Raw genomic sequence first — 17,728 nt, 5'->3', positions numbered from 1 at the left:
GGCCCCAGAAAATGATTCAGAGTGGAATCAGATTCTTGTGCCGAAGGTTGCTAGTCCAGATCCTGTACGACGAAATTGGCCCCCAGATAAAATTGGAAGGTTTCATTTACTGATAAATAAAACATCTGACCGATTTAGCCTGCCAGTTTCTGTGTCAGAAGAATCACATAAAGGCACAAGATCAATTCCTATTTTCGAACATCTATGGAAAGAAGTTTTACAACAATAAAAAATCCAGCAAGTGCAACAATAAATCAAATAGAGAAAAATACAAGCCCACAGACGATGCAGGAGGTGTATTTTGAACCAAGTAGGTACTGAGTAGGTGACTTCAGCCTTTGCACTACAGCGATTATAGAATCCTTCAACCCCATTCACAGTGCCAACTGACAAGGAAGGCAGAAAATGGGATTCAGTGGGAAAAAGAGTTAATGTGCTGGCTGCGGTTGCGATTAAGGTTGCAAATTGATCAGCAATCATAGGAAGGTATGAAAGACAATTATGGAGTGACATGACTCCACTACTTGAAAAAATGCCAGAGGAAGACAAAGAAAAAGTGAAAGCAATACTGAAGGATGCCAAACAAGCATCATCTTCGTTAATTGATGTGGCCATGGATGACTCAGCTTGCGCATTTAGGCAGGTTGGAAATGCAGCAGTAATGAGGAGATATGGCTTGTTAAACAGCACAGCTTTTATGCTGGAGGTCCAGGCACGACTGATAGATATGCCATTTGATGGCAGTAATATTTTTGGAAGTAAGATAGATGAAGCCCTTCAGGCAATTAAGGTGGACACAGAAAAAGCATGTTTGCTGGGTATGTTGCAGACATACACAGGGTATAGATGGCAGTATTTTCGTCAAGAACACCAGCTATAGTCTTATTTTCGACCGTACAGACAGAATACAACATATGAACACTACAGCTCATATGCACAACAGGCAAGAAAGCAGGGGCAGAGAGGACAAGGCTATAGGCAAGGTCAAAGCAGAGTCAGGAAAGGAAATCCACCCTCAAGGTTTGACAGCAGAGGCGGAAGATCATGACTTTCTGGAGAAAGAAGCCCCCAACAGTCAGAGGGAGGATGCAGTACTACTTCAAGAATTGGCAGCAGATAACAATAGACAAGTGGGTGCTGGATATTGCAAAACAAGGCCATGTATCAAAATGTATATAGGAACCACTATCAGTCCTGTCAATAAAAGAAAAACAGACATTTAAGAGAAACGCAGAAGGAGAAACATTAATGAATAAGAATGCAATCGAGAAGGTGCAGATGAAAGAAATATTCAAGGGGTTTTACTGGAGATTATTTCTAATTTTAAAGACATCTGGAGATTGACATCCAAAACTGAATTTGAGAGAACTGAACAGGTATATAAAAAGACAGAGTTTCTGTATGGTAACTTTTAGACAATACTTCCCCATTTATAAAGAAAGAAGATTTTCTCAATAGACTTAGAGGATGCATATTTCAATATACTGATTCACAAGAAACACAGAAAAGATCTCCTTTTCATGGTGGCAGGACAACACTATCATTTCAGAGCCCTTCCGTTTTGTCTGAGATCAGCTCCTCGAATATTTACAAAATGCATGGCACCAATAGCAGCGTTTTTAAGTAGGAAGGGGAGTATGGTGTATCCATACCTGGACGATTGGCTTGTAAAAGCAAAAGCAGTGAGTAGGAACAGAGAGATAACAGAGCAGGGGCAGCTCCTCCATTTGGGCGGCGGAGCACCTCCCCCGCCAGCAGCTGCCAAACCTCAACACTACAACGATAATAAACTATATTTGTTATCGTTGTTGTGTAGAAGGGGCAGGCCACAGGTCATGACGAGCACAAAGGGGGAGTGCTCAGCAATCCCCCTCAGTACGCACGTATGTTTGGCCGGCCGTCTCAGTCTGGCCAAATATATATATGCGCACTAAGCTCTATCCAACCCGGCCACGCAATGCCGGGTTGGAGAGAGCAGGCAGACTCTCCCAGTCTGCCTAGGAGCACCCTGGCAGGGCGCTCCGACCAATCCGAATGCTGTTGTCATGCTGCCAGCAACATGACGGCAGCATTCAGATTGGCTGCAGGGCAGGCTGGGAGCCTGTGCCTTCTGCAAAGGAAAGAAGAGCTGTGCAGTGGCGGCCGTTGGCGGGGCATTCCGTTTTTAAAAAAAATTTTTTTTTTTATTATTATTAATTTTTCTTCAAACCCCCCACCCTCCTCAATCTCCCACCCCCCACAACACCACTGCCCCGCCATGCACCTCGAGACGCTACTGTAACACAGTTATGCCATAAAGTACTTATGCATTTGGGCCTCATGTTAAATGCAACCAAAAAAACATGAAGCAAGTCAGGATTTGGTTTATCTAGGAGCAAGAATGAGAACATTAACCCCTTCTCTGCCAGGCCTCAGTTGGTGAGCCTTGTTTTGGCTATTTTGGGAAATTCGCGCTTAGGCCCTCATAACCTTTTGTCCACATAAGCTACCCACGCCACATTTGCATCCTTTTTTCCCCAACATCCATGGGATTCTAGAGGTACCCAGAGTTTGTGGGCTCCACTGGAGGAGACCAGAAATTGCCCAAAATACAGCTAAACTTTCGATTTGAAAAACAAAAATGGGAAAAAAAGCCTGCAGGAGAAAGCTTGTGGTTTTCTCCCTGAAAAAGGCATCAACAAAGGGTTTGCGGTGCTAAAAGCACAATTATCCCAGCTTTCAGGAACAGGCAGGCTTGAATCAGAAAAACAAATTTTTCAACACAATTGTGGCATTTTACTGAGACATACCTCATTTTTACTATTTTTGTGTGCTTTTAGCCTCCTTCCATTTAGTGACATAAATGGGTGTGAAAGCTGTGCTGGATCCCAGACAGCTAAACATTTCTGAAAAGTAGACAAAATTCTGAATTCAGCCAGGGGTCATTTGTGTAGACTCTTCAAGGTTTTTCTACAGAAAGTACCAGCTAAAATAAAAAAATATTGAAATTGAGGTAAAAAAGACCAATTTCTGTCCATGTTTTCTTCTGCAACTTTTTCCAGCTATGGCAGATTTTTGAAAGCAATATACTGTTACTTCTGCTGGACTCTTCTGGTTGCGGGATATATAGGGCTTGTAGGTTCATCAAGAACCCTAGGTACTCAGAGCCAATAAAGGAGCTGCACCTTGCAATGGGTTTTCATCATATACCCGGTATACAGCAATTCATTTGGTAAAATATAAAGAGTGAAAAATAGCCACCACCCCCCACTCCTTTTTTTTTAATTCCCTGGCATCTAGTAGGCTTTTTGCCTCCTGGGGAGTGGATTGGGGTAATTGCTCCATCAGCCCCCTGGTGGGCAGAACAACTTTGTCCCCATTAATTTGGGGTGGGAGTATGGCCATACCCCCACCCTCTATTTAAAAAAATATCTTTCCTGGTCTCTGGGGGCAGAAGGGCCCTAAAAAAAAAATAGGCCGATCTGCCCCCTTGGCCAACATTAATGTGCCCCCATGGGGAGTGACCATTGACCAAGGAACTGCCCCCAAACAAAAAACACACACACACATATAGCCCTGTTGCCCAAGTGGTTTCTGCCCTTATTGGGGGCAGATCGGCCTAATTAAAATAGGCTGATCTGCTCTCTTGGGGGCAGAAGTAGCCTAAAATAAATTTGCCCCCAAGGGAGAGACCCTTGCCTAAGAGGTGGCTCCCGTTGCATGAAATAGTCATGAAAAAAGAAATCCCTGGTGTCTAGTGGTTTCTGCTCCCCTTGGTGTCAGATTCACATAAGAAAAATAGGCCGATCTGGCCCCAAGGTGGCCAGAAATGGCCTAAAATAAAATGACCCCACCAGGGGAGCGATACTTGCCTGAGGGGGTCACACCCCATCTGTAAAAAAAATGTTTGTTTTTTTTTAAATCCCTGGTGCCTAGAGGTTTGCCTAATGAAAATAGACCAATCTGCTCCCAAGAGGGGCAGAAATTACCTTAAAACAAATCCCCCGCCACCCCACCCCCTGGGAGTGACCCTTGCCTAAGGGGTCGCTCCCCTTTTCGTGAAACTGTTGTGAAAAAAAAATCCCTGGTATCTAGTGGTTTCTGCCCCCCTTGGCCTAAAAACAATTTGCCCCCCAGGGGAGCAACCCCCGTGGGCTGCGTGCAGGGCGAGCTGGTCTTGTCCTCGGCACACGGCAACCGTGGCCGAGGGTGAGACCAGCTCGACCACAGCACCCAAGGGGTTAAAGGGGATGGTATTCCCTTTGCAGGAAACGGGCAAAAAGACGATAAAGCAGGCGGCAACCCTGATGGAGAAAGAAAGAGTGACTGTAAGACTGATGAAGGCAATGTTGGGGAACAGGTCATCATGCATTCTCTTGATTCCTCATTGCCGTCTTTGGATGAGAGTAATGCAGGAGGAGTTGAACAGGCAATGGCAACAGAAAGATGGAGGTTGGGATGATATAATCCTCATAACTCAGAATATGAAAGAAGCTCTTCGCTGGTGGATGCAGAGCAAAAATATTTTCAAAAGACAAAGTCTACAGATGCAGAATTCACAGAAATATCGGACTACAGATGGTTCCATGTTAGGTTGGGGAGCACATCTAGACAACAAGATAGTTCATGGTGTATGGCCAGAGCAGGAAAAGAGATTACACATAGATGTACTGGAGATGAAGGCGGTATGGCTAGTGTTAAAAGCTTTTTAGCACCTAATAAAGATGTGTCAAGTCATGATCAGAACGGACAATACGACCACAATGTACTATATAAGAAAACAAGGAGGAACAACACAGCCTGTGGATACCAATTAGTGGGAAATAGATGCAGAGCAATTGGACAAAGTATTTCAAAAGTGGGGAAAGACCGAACTGGATATGTTTGTAACGGATCAGAATCACAAATACAAAAGGTATGCAAGCAGATGGAATTGCCCAGAAACGCAAGGAAATACCTTTGCAATAAATTGGAAATTGAGTTTGTTTATGGGTTTCCTCCAATACCGTTGATTGTAAGGGTATTGTGCAAGATGAGGAGAGACTTGCAGGGCAATTTTAGTAGCGTAATAATGGCCACATCAACCTAATAAGTAGACCTGTTGGAGATTTGTGTGGACAAACCAGTGAAATTCAGGCTGGATGCACAGTTAGTTTCCAAGAGCAGGGGGCAGGTGTTTCTTCACAGACCAAAGTTGTAACCCCTGAGGGCATGGTTTATCAGGATTTGAGTTTGGAGATTTCAACATACCTGAATACTGTAGGGAGATTAAAAAAGGCCATGGCTCAGTCAACTGATAAAACATATAATTTGAAATGGCAAAGATTTGTGATATGGGCACTTGAAAAAGGACTGCATCCAACATGCATGAAACCTCATGAGTAATTATTTGTTGCATTTGGCAAAATCTGGATTATCACTTAGGTCAGTAAAAGTGCATCTTGCAGCAATTTCAAGATTCCTAAGGAAACCAAATAGAAAGTTTTTATATTCGCAAAGAATAATTAAAGAATTCATGCAGGGTCTGTTTAGAGTATTTCCACCAATACAGAAGGTGGTGCTTGAATGGGAGTTGAACATAGTGTTGGCAGGTTTGATGAAGGCCCTGTTTGAGCCAATTCAAAACACAACATTAAAGCATGTGTCATGGAAGATGGCCTTTTTGTTTGCCATAATAGTATCATGGAGAGTTGGTGAATTACAAGGTGGTACATTGTAAAGCACCATTTTTGATTTCTACAAATAAGAATGACGATGATGACAAATCCAAAATTTAGGCCGACAGTGCCAAGCATTTCTCATTTAAAACAAAAGATAATATTACCAACGTTTTTTTGTGAAGCCAGTAACAGCAGCTGAAAGGGCACTGCATTCATTACAGGCTACTAAAAAAATTCGAAATACAGATCAATTGTTGGTTGCTATGTTTTAGGCAGTAGAGGAAACGCAGTGTCTAAACAGATGGTCGCACGTTGGATTGGGGCATGCATAGTTAGAGCTCATTCATTGATGAGCAGATCTCTGACATGGAAAGTCGGAGCACATTCGACAAGGGCAGTAGCAACGACAACAGCTTTTTTTGGGGGGAGTCTCGTTAAAAGATATTTGGAAGGCTGCAATGTGGAAGACAACACATGCCTTTGTAAGGCAATATTGTGTAGACCTGCAAGTAAGCAAGGAGGCAGCTATAAGCCAATCAGTTCTTAGGAATCGGTTTGCATAAGGTAAGCCTTATTACCACCTTCCACTGTTAAGAATCATGTACTGCTATGTTAGTCTGGTATTCAAGCATGTGAACCTATGATGGAGAAAGGAAATAAGTTACTTACCTGTAACTCTCGTTCTCCAGCATTTCTATTTTTCATAGATTCACATGCAGCCCACCCACTTCCTCTATTCTGAGGCTCCCAAATGAGAGCGAATATAGCGCTTATCAAAATCTGATAGTTGGAAGCAAAAGCATGCAAACAGCTTGGTGTGTAGTGGGTTCTGAATGGCTGATGTTCGGATCATTACAATGATGAGGATTGTTTAGAAAAAAAATTGCAATGCATGTTCGTACTGCTGTTGGTAATGTTACTGGGGATTCCCAGTCTGACGACGGGGAAGGATTCAAGCATGTGAATCTATGAAAGGTAAGAATGCAGGAGAACTGGAGTTACAGGTAAGTGTCTTATTTCCTTCTGTCCCTTGTCCATTCCTCCTTTCCTGGACTCACACCATTCTTTCCTGATATTTCTTTATTGTTCCTTGGTTTCTCTTTCTTTTCTCCTGCTTCCAGTGTCTCTTCTCTTTTCTTTCTCTCTTGTGACCCTCTTTCTAGTTTCTTTTGTTTTCTTTTCCTCTTTCACTCCATTGTTGTTACTTTAGCTTTTCCTTGCTTTAAGTCATTTCTTCTCATTGTTGATCTCTATTTCCTTCCACACTTCGTAGCTTACTCTATCTTCATTACCATCTTTGGTCTCTCCCTTAATAGCTCTTTCTCTCTGACCTTTCAGAGCACCCTGCTGGAGGAACAGCAGTCGGTCATGCACAGATGTGCAGAGGAACGTCGAAAGTTGGCTGCTGAGTGGTCCGATTTCCATACACAGCAGAAACTGATCCAAGAGCGGGCAGAGCGGGATGTCAGCCGTGTTCTGCAGATTGACTCACAGCGTGAAGGTGCCATCATGAGCTTCGCCAAAGTAAGCAAGGAAATGCTCCTTCCGATGTGCAGTAGCACCTTTGACAGTTGCCTGCACATAAGTGGCTCAGCCGACAACATTCCTCCAAATGTCAGACTCAGACATGTCTTGGGGAAATCAGTCCTCCAGTCCATGCCAGGTTTTTACTCTTGTCCTTCTCAAGGCACAGGGACTAGGTAAGCAATTGTTTCATGCTAGACAAGCGCCTCTGAAGCAGAAAGGGAAGGGCTTATCACCAGCATTCGGATCTTCTATAGCTACACATACATGAAATATTCCCTGTAGTTGGGCTGGCAATCCTTGGTAATCAGTGTATACATTTACATTCCATTAACATTGACAACAAACTTCTAGTATGTGTAGCCTCCAAACATCATTGCTCAAAAACTATTCAAGGACGTGGAGAGACATACAGATCAGTTTCCATGAGAGGATCCAACTGAAATAATTTCTGTCACACGTTTTGTGAGACAATCCTCTGAAGCGCTGCTCCTGAATTGTTCCATTTTTCCTTTTTTTATTTTTTTTTACATTAGTTCTGCCTTTTTCTAAACTCACTTCAGCTCATCTGCGTTAAGGAAGAGTGTGCATAGAATTTTTATTCATTTTGCTTGCGGCAAATGACTGATTGATTGGATTTCTGATCAAGATAACCCTCTTCACTATGTCGGAGAAAGCCTTGAAAAAGTATCTGTAAAGGACTATTGTTCCTGTGGCAAAACGATTTAAATGGATGTCTCATAACCTAAGTGAGTGTACTATCTTAACTCTTCACATGAATCCAGCAAAAAATATATTGCCTCAGATTTTCTGCAAAGACATTGAATGACTAGGAGCAGTATTGTGCTGTGGTATTTTTACAGTAAAAGTCTACTGCTCCTATTCTTTTGTCATGCAACAGAAATTGCATTTAGTCATTACTATGGTGAAGTTTTTCACTGAGACTTGCTCTGTCACCATTGCACCCTGTAGCCCTACCCTATAGTTCAAATGGCAGGTCAACCAACTTCCTTCTTGTCTAAGGAGAAGGCTTCAACCTTGCAGCCTTTGTCTTTTTATGATGTTGACAATCCTAAGAAGTACCGGAAAAAGAATTACTAGCAATTCGTAATGCTTTTAAAGAATGAAGACTTTATCTATTGGGAGCGAAACACACCATAACTATATATGCTGATCATAGAAATTTACAGTTTATGAGTTCTGCCAGATTACTAACTCCTAGACAACTAAGATGGATGCTATTCTTTGCAGAATTTGATTTCATAGTGACTTTTAGACCAGGAGTAGATAATCGTAAGGCCGATGCATTATCTAGACAAGATTCTTCAATCACACCTACTGAACAAAAACCCATGCCTATTATAACACCTTCAAAAGTGTTGTGTTTAGTAGCTGCAGAGAAATTTTTTGATCTCATTCGTAATCATTTTCACATCACTAAGTGGCAAAAGTGGTTACAACGAGACATCAAGAGGTATATTCAACAAGGCTTACCTCTAAATGAATCTCGAGTATTCCTGCCTACTGAGGAGTTAAGAGAGACAGAGTTTCATTGGTTCACAGTCATCCTCTTGCAGGTCACCCAGGTCCTCAAAAAACAATAGAACTCATGAAAAGGTATTTTTGGTGGCCTACATTCGTTCACGACCTTAAGCAAATGCTACAATCATGTGAAGTATGTGCAAGATGCAAAAGCGAACATATCAAGCCCAAAGGTCTACTGATACCTCTACCCATTCCCAATCATCCATGGGAACATATCTCTATGGATTTTATTACTGGTCTTCCTCAAATAAGACAATTTACAACCATTCTAGTGGTAGTAGACAGCCTTACCAAGTATGCTCACTTCATTGCCTGTAAAGGGCTCCCAACTTCCGACACCTTAGCGACTATCATCTTAGAAAATATAGTTTATCTTCACAGACTTCCAAGAGTTATCCTCTCTGATAAAGGAACACAATTTTCTGCACGTTTTTGGCAACAATGGTGCAAGGCTTTACGAATTGATTCGACTTTATCTACTAGTTATCATCCACAAACGGATGGTCAAACAGAGAGACTATACCAAACTCTGAAACAATATTTACGATGTTACGCAACAAAGTCCCCTAAAACCTGGCTGGATCTTTTGTGGCTTGCAAAACTGGGTTATAATAACTCTCACCACTCTTGGTTTATATGGCCGTCATATGCACATTTTGCCAGTTACGTTACCTGCCTCTACTCAAACCACTCCAGCAGTCATGGACATGCTAACACACATGAAAAAGGTACATTCACAATTGCAAACAAATCTCCATCAAGCAAAGAAAAAATATAAAATGCAATATGACAAAAAACACCAGCCTTCTCCTCAGTATACAAACAAAGATAAAGTTTGGTTATCCACAAAAAACTTTGTTTAAAAAAATAAAAATATGGTTCATCCAAAATTCATAGGGCCCTATGAAGTACTACGACAAGTAAACCCGGTAACATATAAGCTAAAATTACCATTGTCTTTGAAAATTCATCCGGTGTTTCACACTTCGCTTCTTAAAACTGCTTCTCCCTCAAGCGTCACACAACCTGCTCCTCTATTAGTCCAAGGTCATTGGAAGTATGAGGTGTGATATTTTAGACTCTAAATATATGGTACTTGGTGTCCTAGAAAGGATACGGACCGGAAAATGACTCTTGGGATCCTGCAAGACATGTTCATGCACCACGTTTGGTGCGACGATTTCACCTCCTCCATCCTGATAAACCGGGCCCTGGACCGCGCTTGGGAGAGGGGTGTAATGTCAGGAATAAGGCCTTGCGCGGTCCAGGTCCCGCCCCAAACTCCGCTGCGCGGCTCTGCAGCGCTTTACGCGCACCACTTGTCATCCCCTCTTGTTCCAAAGGTGGCCATCAGCGTCGTTTGCCCTGTGGCAAAGCTCATAGAGCTGCAAGTTCAGGACATTGGTGGACAAGATGCACTTATCAGTGCTATTCCATGAAGGGACTACAATTCCGATGTTTTTAGAGGAAGCAGCCATTTTGGGGTGTGGCAGGCCTATACAGCCCAGCCACACCCAAGCAGAACAGAGTTTGTGTATGGCAGAGTGACATCCAATCGAGGTATCCTTGTTTCCATGGTAAATAAAAAAACTAGTAGGTCATACTCGTAGCTTTAAGGCCTTGATGAATCCAATTTTGGAGGAAGTCATTACTTCCAGAAGTAAGGCACCCCTTAGCACAACGAGCAAAACATTTTCAGTTTCCAGAGTACAGCAGCCTTGGTGCGACGATTAAAGGCATTTCAGAGCACAAATGTAAAGCGCTCTTTGCACAGCAATTCAAGCGCTTCAGTTCACAGATGTAAAGTGCTCTTGGCACGGCAATTCCATCGCTTCAGTTCACAGATGTAAAGCGCTCTAGGCATGGCAATTCAAGCGCTTCAGTCCACAGGTGTAAAGCGCTCTTGGCACGGCAATTCAAGCGCTTCAGTCCACAGGTGTAAACGCGCTCTTGGTACAGCAATTCAAGCGCTTCAGTCCACAGGTGTAAACGCGCTCTTGGTACAGCAATTCAAGTGCTTCAGTCCACAGATGTAAAGTGCTCTTGGCACGGCAGTTCAAGCGCTTTAGTCCACAGGTGTAAAGCGCTCTTGGCACGGCAATTCAAGTGCTTCAGTCCACAGGAGTAAAAAGGCTCTTGGCACAACAATGAAAGTGATTCAGGCCACATGAGTAAAGCGCCCCCTTAGCATAATGAGCGTAGCGCTTCAGGCAAGACAAGTAAAAGCGCTTCCTGGTATTATAAGTAAAGTGCTTCAAGTTCAATGAGTCAAAACCTTTCGGCCTTTATAGTTGCGAATGTGAAAGTATTTTTGGAGATAAGCAAATCATAGTTTTCATTGTTCTTTTTTTTGGAATGCATAATATGTGAAAGCATATTTAATTCTTTGAGATTTTCTAGGTCATGATCAAAGGTTTATGTTATGAATGCATAGATGTTACACAATTGATATTCTGAGTATGATCATAGTCCAAAGCTCTTGCCATCTCTAGGTTCTGAGGTCGTAGTTTATTCTTGTTCTATGTTTCAAAGAAGGGGCTTTGCCCTCATTTCAAAAGGGGTCTCCATCTGATATCACGGAGACGCATTTAGTCAAGAGTCTATTGATGAGTTACATTTCTATGAATGAGTAAGTGCCTATTTGTTCTAACCTTTTCTTTTCAGATCTCTCTCCCTGCTGTTCCCTACCCTACTTCCCTTCCCCCGACTGGCTTCATCATAACTCTGCTATAATAGCTTTCTGAGTTGGTGACGCCGGAAGGTGGGCCTTTTGTTCAGCAATGTGCAGTTCCAGAGGAAAGGACACTGTGACACTGTCCTCCAAACGCTGGTGGCCACTTATATCACTCCAACAGGTGACAACTTTGATGCAGTGCGACTCCTTCCTCAGCCTGTTGCAGAGAGACGAGAAGCACAGTGAAGACTAATACCACTGGGGTTGACAGGGCCTGTATCTAGAACGAGCATGCCAACCACATTGCATTGGTGATTGAATGCAGTCATGTTGCTGTCATCAATGGCAAACACCACCCTTTTGTGATATCACCCCTCCACGTTCCCACCGGAAGGGGCGACATGCATGGCTCTGACCTGCGTCTTTAAGGCTGCTAAAGCATTTCCTCCTGTTTTCTTTTAAGGAGAGTGTGCTTCACCACATTAGTGGCAGAGCTACAGTGTGCCTTTTTGAGCTCCAATAAAATGTCAGGAGCCTAGTACAGTTTGGACCTGAAAGACACACCGTACATTTGTTAAGATGCCTCGCCCTTTTTTTATTCACGGGCAGCAGGGCACACCCTCTGTGGTGCCTGCTTATTACACTTACTCTACTAGTTGAGGCCTAATCTAAATTTGAAGGGCAGCGGGCCTTGTCAAAATAACAGCCCCCTGCCACTGTGAGCTCCCTTACTAGGTTGACTATATTTGCAAATCCTGCACTTAACTCTTAAAGATGATAAACCTGGTGCCTGCACTCTGTGGCAGACGTGGAGAGGAAAGGTCACAACCACTCTTCCAGTACCATTACCTGCTGATCATTGCAGTAACAATGCCTTGCAATTGACTATTTCACATGCTCCCCACTTGATTAATTATTATCATTTAATTATCCAGGTATGTCGCACCAAAACCAACACGTTAACTCTAGTTTTCTGAAGTGCTACAAGGTGCCAAACTGTTTTCATGCACAGATCAAGTCCTGCAGCCGCATGCCACAATGGAGATAGTGCCAAACATATTTGCAGCCATTGGTTTCTCCTTTTCGAAATTTGATACAACTATTGCTGACCTATCTAATAAAGTCTGGTCTGTTTGTACAGACTTCTCTTCCTTCAACTTCAGACTGGAGCCCCTCCATCCTGAATACCACTGGTGGGTTCGGCGTCTGCGCCTTTTGGTCCCTCCAAGTCCACTGAGGGGCCACCTACCACTTAAGTTCCTACTCCACCTCCGTGTAAGGACCTGGAACTTCTATGCTGATGCCAAGTCCATCAATGTCAAAAGACGAGGTACCTATTGTACTCCCTGACTTCAAGTCAGCGTCAAACCTGGCCGCTATTGAGGTGCCACTTCCTCCACTCGAGAGAACACATACTCTGCATTCCATATTTAGCCCAGTCAGGCTACAATTTTGAGGTGGATGATAAGATTAGTTAACCGTATCTCGAGGAGCATTGGTACGATGAGTTACAAGAGCCTAGTGGCCTTGATACCTCTCTTAAGTCATGGCTCCTCTCACCCCCTGGTCATGCCACTGAGAAGATTGCTTGGTATGCAATGGTAAATTCGTAGGGTAGCTGAAGTCCATGACCTCCAGCTCCCCACCTTGAAGGTCAAGACTAATGTTCATACAGACGTTCTTCAGCCAGGGTAAACACCCACTGAGCCCCTCTTACCTTTTAACAATGCCCTTACAGATACTTTGTTGAGGTTAGGGGCCAAATCTTGTTCTGGCCACCGGTCAACTGCCAGATTGCAGGACGCCATCTCCCTTCCCTCAGAGACCCTGCATTTTTATCTCAGCACCCCTCCCCTGAAAGCTTGGTGGTGCAGGTGTCTGCAAGCAAGACTAGCCTAAGCACATTTCCAACAACTCCCCGAGTAGGGAGTCCAAATGGGTGGAGACCTTGGAAAAGAGTCTTCTTGCCCACCAGCTTGGTGCTTCGATCTGTAAATGCTAGCTGCCTCCTGGGGCACTATTCCCATGCCTTTTGGGATTTGGTGGTAAACGTCATCCCATGTGCCCCTTAACATTTTCCGCCCAGTCCTCACCCAGTACATAAACCCAGTCCATCAACCCCTTCACAGTCTCACCTGCCTCACCTCTTTAGCGTGCCCTTAGCAGGACAAAGCCACCTGGTGGGAGGATCCCATGATTCCTGCTAGGTTGGCCGGTCATAACATCTGACAGTTGGGTGCTGCACACTGTTCAGCAGTGTAGGAAGTTGGCTCTGTATGTGCTATTTCAAAGTAAGGAATAGCATGCACAGAGTCCAAGGGTTCCCCTTAGAGGTAAAATAGTGGTAAAAATAGATAATACTAATGCTCTATTTTTGTGGTAGTGTGGTCGAGCAGTAGGCTTATCCAAGGAGTAGTGTTAAGCATTTGTTGTATATACACAAGACAATAAATGAGGTACACACACTCAGAGACAAATCCAGCCAATAGGTTTTTATATAGAAAAATATCTTTTCTTAGTTTATTTTAAGAACCACAGGTTCAAATTCTACATGTAATATCTCATTCGAAAGGTATTGCAGGTAAGTACTTTAGGAACTTCAAATCATCAAAATTGCATGTATACTTTTCAAGTTATTGACAAATAGCTGTTTTAAAAGTGGACACTTAGTGCAATTTTCACAGTTCCTAGGGGAGGTAAGTATTTGTTAGGTTTACCAGGTAAGTAAGACACTTACAGGGTTCAGTTCTTGGTCCAAGGTAGCCCACCGTTGGGGGTTCAGAGCAACCCCAAAGTCACCACACCAGCAGCTCAGGGCCGGTCAGGTGCAGAGTTCAAAGTGGTGCCCAAAACACATAGGCTAGAATGGAGAGAAGGGGGTGCCCCGGTTCCGGTCTGCTTGCAGGTAAGTACCCGCGTCTTCGGAGGGCAGACCAGGGGGGTTTTGTAGGGCACCGGGGGGGACACAAGTCCACACAGAAATTTCACCCTCAGCAGCGCGGGGGCGGCCGGGTGCAGTGTAGAAACAAGCGTCGGGTTGGTAATGGAAGTCAATGGGAGATCTCGGGATCTCTTCAGCGCTGCAGGCAGGCAAGGGGGGGATTCCTCGGGGAAACCTCCACTTGGGCAAGGGAGAGGGACTCCTGGGGGTCACTTCTCCAGTGAAAGTCCGGTCCTTCAGGTCCTGGGGGCTGCGGGTGCAGGGTCTCTCCCAGGTGTCGGGACTTAGGATTCAAAGAGTCGCGGTCAGGGGAAGCCTCGGGATTCCCTCTGCAGGCGGCGCTGTGGGGGCTCAGGGGGGACAGGTTTTTGTACTCACAGTCTTAGAGTAGTCCTGGGGTCCCTCCTGAGGTGTTGGATCGCCACCAGCCGAGTCGGGGTCGCCGGGTGCAGTGTTGCAAGTCTCACGCCTTTTGCGGGGAGCTTGCAGGGTTCTTTAAAGCTGCTGGAAACAAAGTTGCAGCCTTTCTTGGAGCAGGTCCGCTGTCCTCGGGAGTTTCTTGTCTTTTCGAAGCAGGGGCAGTCCTCAGAGGATGTCGAGGTCGCTGGTCCCTTTGGAAGGCGTCGCTGGAGCAGGATCTTTGGAAGGCAGGAGACAGGCCGGTGAGTTTCTGGAGCCAAGGCAGTTGTCGTCTTCTGGTCTTCCTCTGCAGGGGTTTTTCAGCTAGGCAGTCCTTCTTCTTGTAGTTGCAGGAATCTAATTTTCTAGGGTTCAGGGTAGCCCTTAAATACTAAATTTAAGGGCGTGTTTAGGTCTGGGGGGTTAGTAGCCAATGGCTACTAGCCCTGAGGGTGGGTACACCCTCTTTGTGCCTCCTCCCAAGGGGAGGGGGTCACAATCCTAACCCTATTGGGGGAATCCTCCATCTGCAAGATGGAGGATTTCTAAAAGTTAGAGTCACCTCAGCTCAGGACACCTTAGGGGCTGTCCTGACTGGCCAGTGACTCCTCCTTGTTATTCTCATTATTTTCTCCGGCCTTGCCGCCAAAAGTGGGGCCTGGCCGGAGGGGGCGGGCAACTCCACTAGCTGGAGTGTCCTGCTGGGTTGGCACAAAGGAGGTGAGCCTTTGAGGCTCACCGCCAGGTGTGACAATTCCTGCCTGGGAGAGGTGTAAGCATCTCCACCCAGTGCAGGCTTTGTTACTGGCCTCAGAGTGACAAAGGCACTCTCCCCATGGGGCCAGCAACATGTCTCGGTTTGTGGCAGGCTGCTAGAACTAGTCAGCCTACACAGATAGTCGGTTAAGTTTCAGGGGGCACCTCTAAGGTGCCCTCTGTGGTGTATTTTACAATAAAATGTACACTGGCATCAGTGTGCATTTATTGTGCTGAGAAGTTTGATACCAAACTTCCCAGTTTTCAGTGTAGCCATTATGGTGCTGTGGAGTTCGTGTTTGACAGACTCCCAGACCATATACTCTTATGGCTACCCTGCACTTACAATGTCTAAGGTTTTGTTTAGACACTGTAGGGGTACCATGCTCATGCATTGGTACCCTCACCTATGGTATAGTGCACCCTGCCTTAGGGCGGTAAGGCCTGCTAGAGGGGTGTCTTACCTATACTGCATAGGCAGTGAGAGGCTGGCATGGCACCCTGAGGGGAGTGCCATGTCGACTTACTCGTTTTGTCCTCACTAGCACACACAAGCTGGTAAGCAGTGTGTCTGTGCTGAGTGAGAGGTCTCCAGGGTGGCATAAGACATGCTGCAGCCCTTAGAGACCTTCCTTGGCATCAGGGCCCTTGGTACTAGAGGTACCAGTTACAAGGGACTTATCTGGATGCCAGGGTCTGCCAATTGTGGATACAAAAGTACAGGTTAGGGAAAGAACACTGGTGCTGGGGCCTGGTTAGCAGGCCTCAGCACACTTTCAATTGTAAACATAGCATCAGCAAAGGCAAAAAGTCAGGGGGCAACCATGCCAAGGAGGCATTTCCTTACACAACCCCCCCCCAAACGAAAGAGGATGAGACTAACCTTTCCCAAGAGAGTCTTCATTTTCTAAGTGGAAGAACCTGGAAAGGCCATCTGCATTGGCATGGGCAGTCCCAGGTCTGTGTTCCACTATAAAGTCCATTCCCTGTAGGGAGATGGACCACCTCAACAGTTTAGGATTTTCACCTTTCATTTGCATCAGCCATTTGAGAGGTCTGTGGTCGGTTTGAACTAGGAAGTGAGTCCCAAAGAGGTATGGTCTCAGCTTCTTCAGGGACCAAACCACAGCAAAGGCCTCCCTCTCAATGGCACTCCAACGCTGCTCCCTGGGGAGTAACCTCCTGCTAATGAAAGCAACAGGCTGGTCAAGGCCATCATCATTTGTTTGGGACAAAACTGCCCCTATCCCATGTTCAGAGGCATCAGTCTGCACAATGAACTGCTTAGAATAATCTGGAGCTTTGAGAACTGGTGCTGAGCACATTGCCTGTTTCAGGGTGTCAAAGGCCTGTTGGCAGTCCACAGTCCAGTTTACTTTCTTGGGCATTTTCTTGGAGGTGAGTTCAGTGAGGGCTGTCACAATGGATCCATATCCCTTCACAAACCTCCTGTAATACCCAGTCAAGCCAAGGAATGCCCTGACTTGAGTCTGGGTTTTTGGAGCTACCCAGTCCAGAATAGTCTGGATCTTGGGTTGGAGTGGCTGAACTTGGCCTCCACCTACAAGGTGTCCCAAATAAACCACAGTTCCCTGCCCTATCTGGCATTTGGATGCCTTGATAGAGAGGCCTGCAGATTGCAGAGCCTTCAAAACCTTCCTCAGGTGGACCAGGTGATCCTGCCAGGTGGAGCTAAAGACAGCAATATCATCAAGATAAGCTGTGCTAAAGGACTCCAAGCCAGCAAGGACTTGATTCACCAACCTTTGGAAGGTGGCAGGGGCATTCTTTAAACCAAAGGGCATAACAGTAAACTGATAATGCCCATCAGGTGTGGAGAATGCTGTCTTTTCTTTTGCTCCAGGTGCCATTTTTATTTGCCAGTACCCTGCTGTCAAGTCAAAGGTACTTAGGAATTTGGCAGCACCTAATTTATCAATGAGCTCATCAGCTCTTGGAATTGGATGAGCATCTGTCTTGGTGACAGAATTGAGCCCTCTGTAGTCCACACAAAACCTCATCTCTTTCTTTCCATCTTTGGTGTGAGGTTTGGGGACTAAGACCACTGGGCTAGCCCAGGGGCTGTCAGAGCGCTCAATTACTCCCAATTCCAGCATCTTGTGGACTTCCACCTTGATGCTGTCTTTAACATGGTCAGATTGTCTAAAGATTTTGTTCTTGACAGGCATGCTGTCTCCTGTGTCCACATCATGGGTACACAGGTGTGTCTGACCAGGGGTTAAGGAGAAG

The 17,728-nt window shown here is 45.1% G+C and overlaps 1 protein-coding gene across 3 annotated transcripts in view; it reads left to right on the top strand.

Moving 5' to 3' along the window:
- FBF1 (Fas binding factor 1) overlaps positions 1-17,728 on the top strand; it is a 506,392-nt gene that overhangs the window by 351,481 nt on the left and 137,183 nt on the right. For all 3 annotated transcript variants that reach the window (XM_069200193.1, XM_069200194.1, XM_069200195.1), the window contains exon 25: positions 6,978-7,163. In XM_069200193.1, the coding sequence (XP_069056294.1) occupies positions 6,978-7,163 (186 nt within the window). The remainder of the gene's footprint in view (positions 1-6,977; positions 7,164-17,728) is intronic.

The sequence above is a fragment of the Pleurodeles waltl genome, chromosome 7 (genome assembly GCF_031143425.1).
Source record: "Pleurodeles waltl isolate 20211129_DDA chromosome 7, aPleWal1.hap1.20221129, whole genome shotgun sequence".
NCBI classification, from domain to species: Eukaryota; Metazoa; Chordata; class Amphibia; order Caudata; family Salamandridae; genus Pleurodeles; species Pleurodeles waltl.
This window is presented reverse-complemented; position numbering and strand designations above follow the sequence as displayed.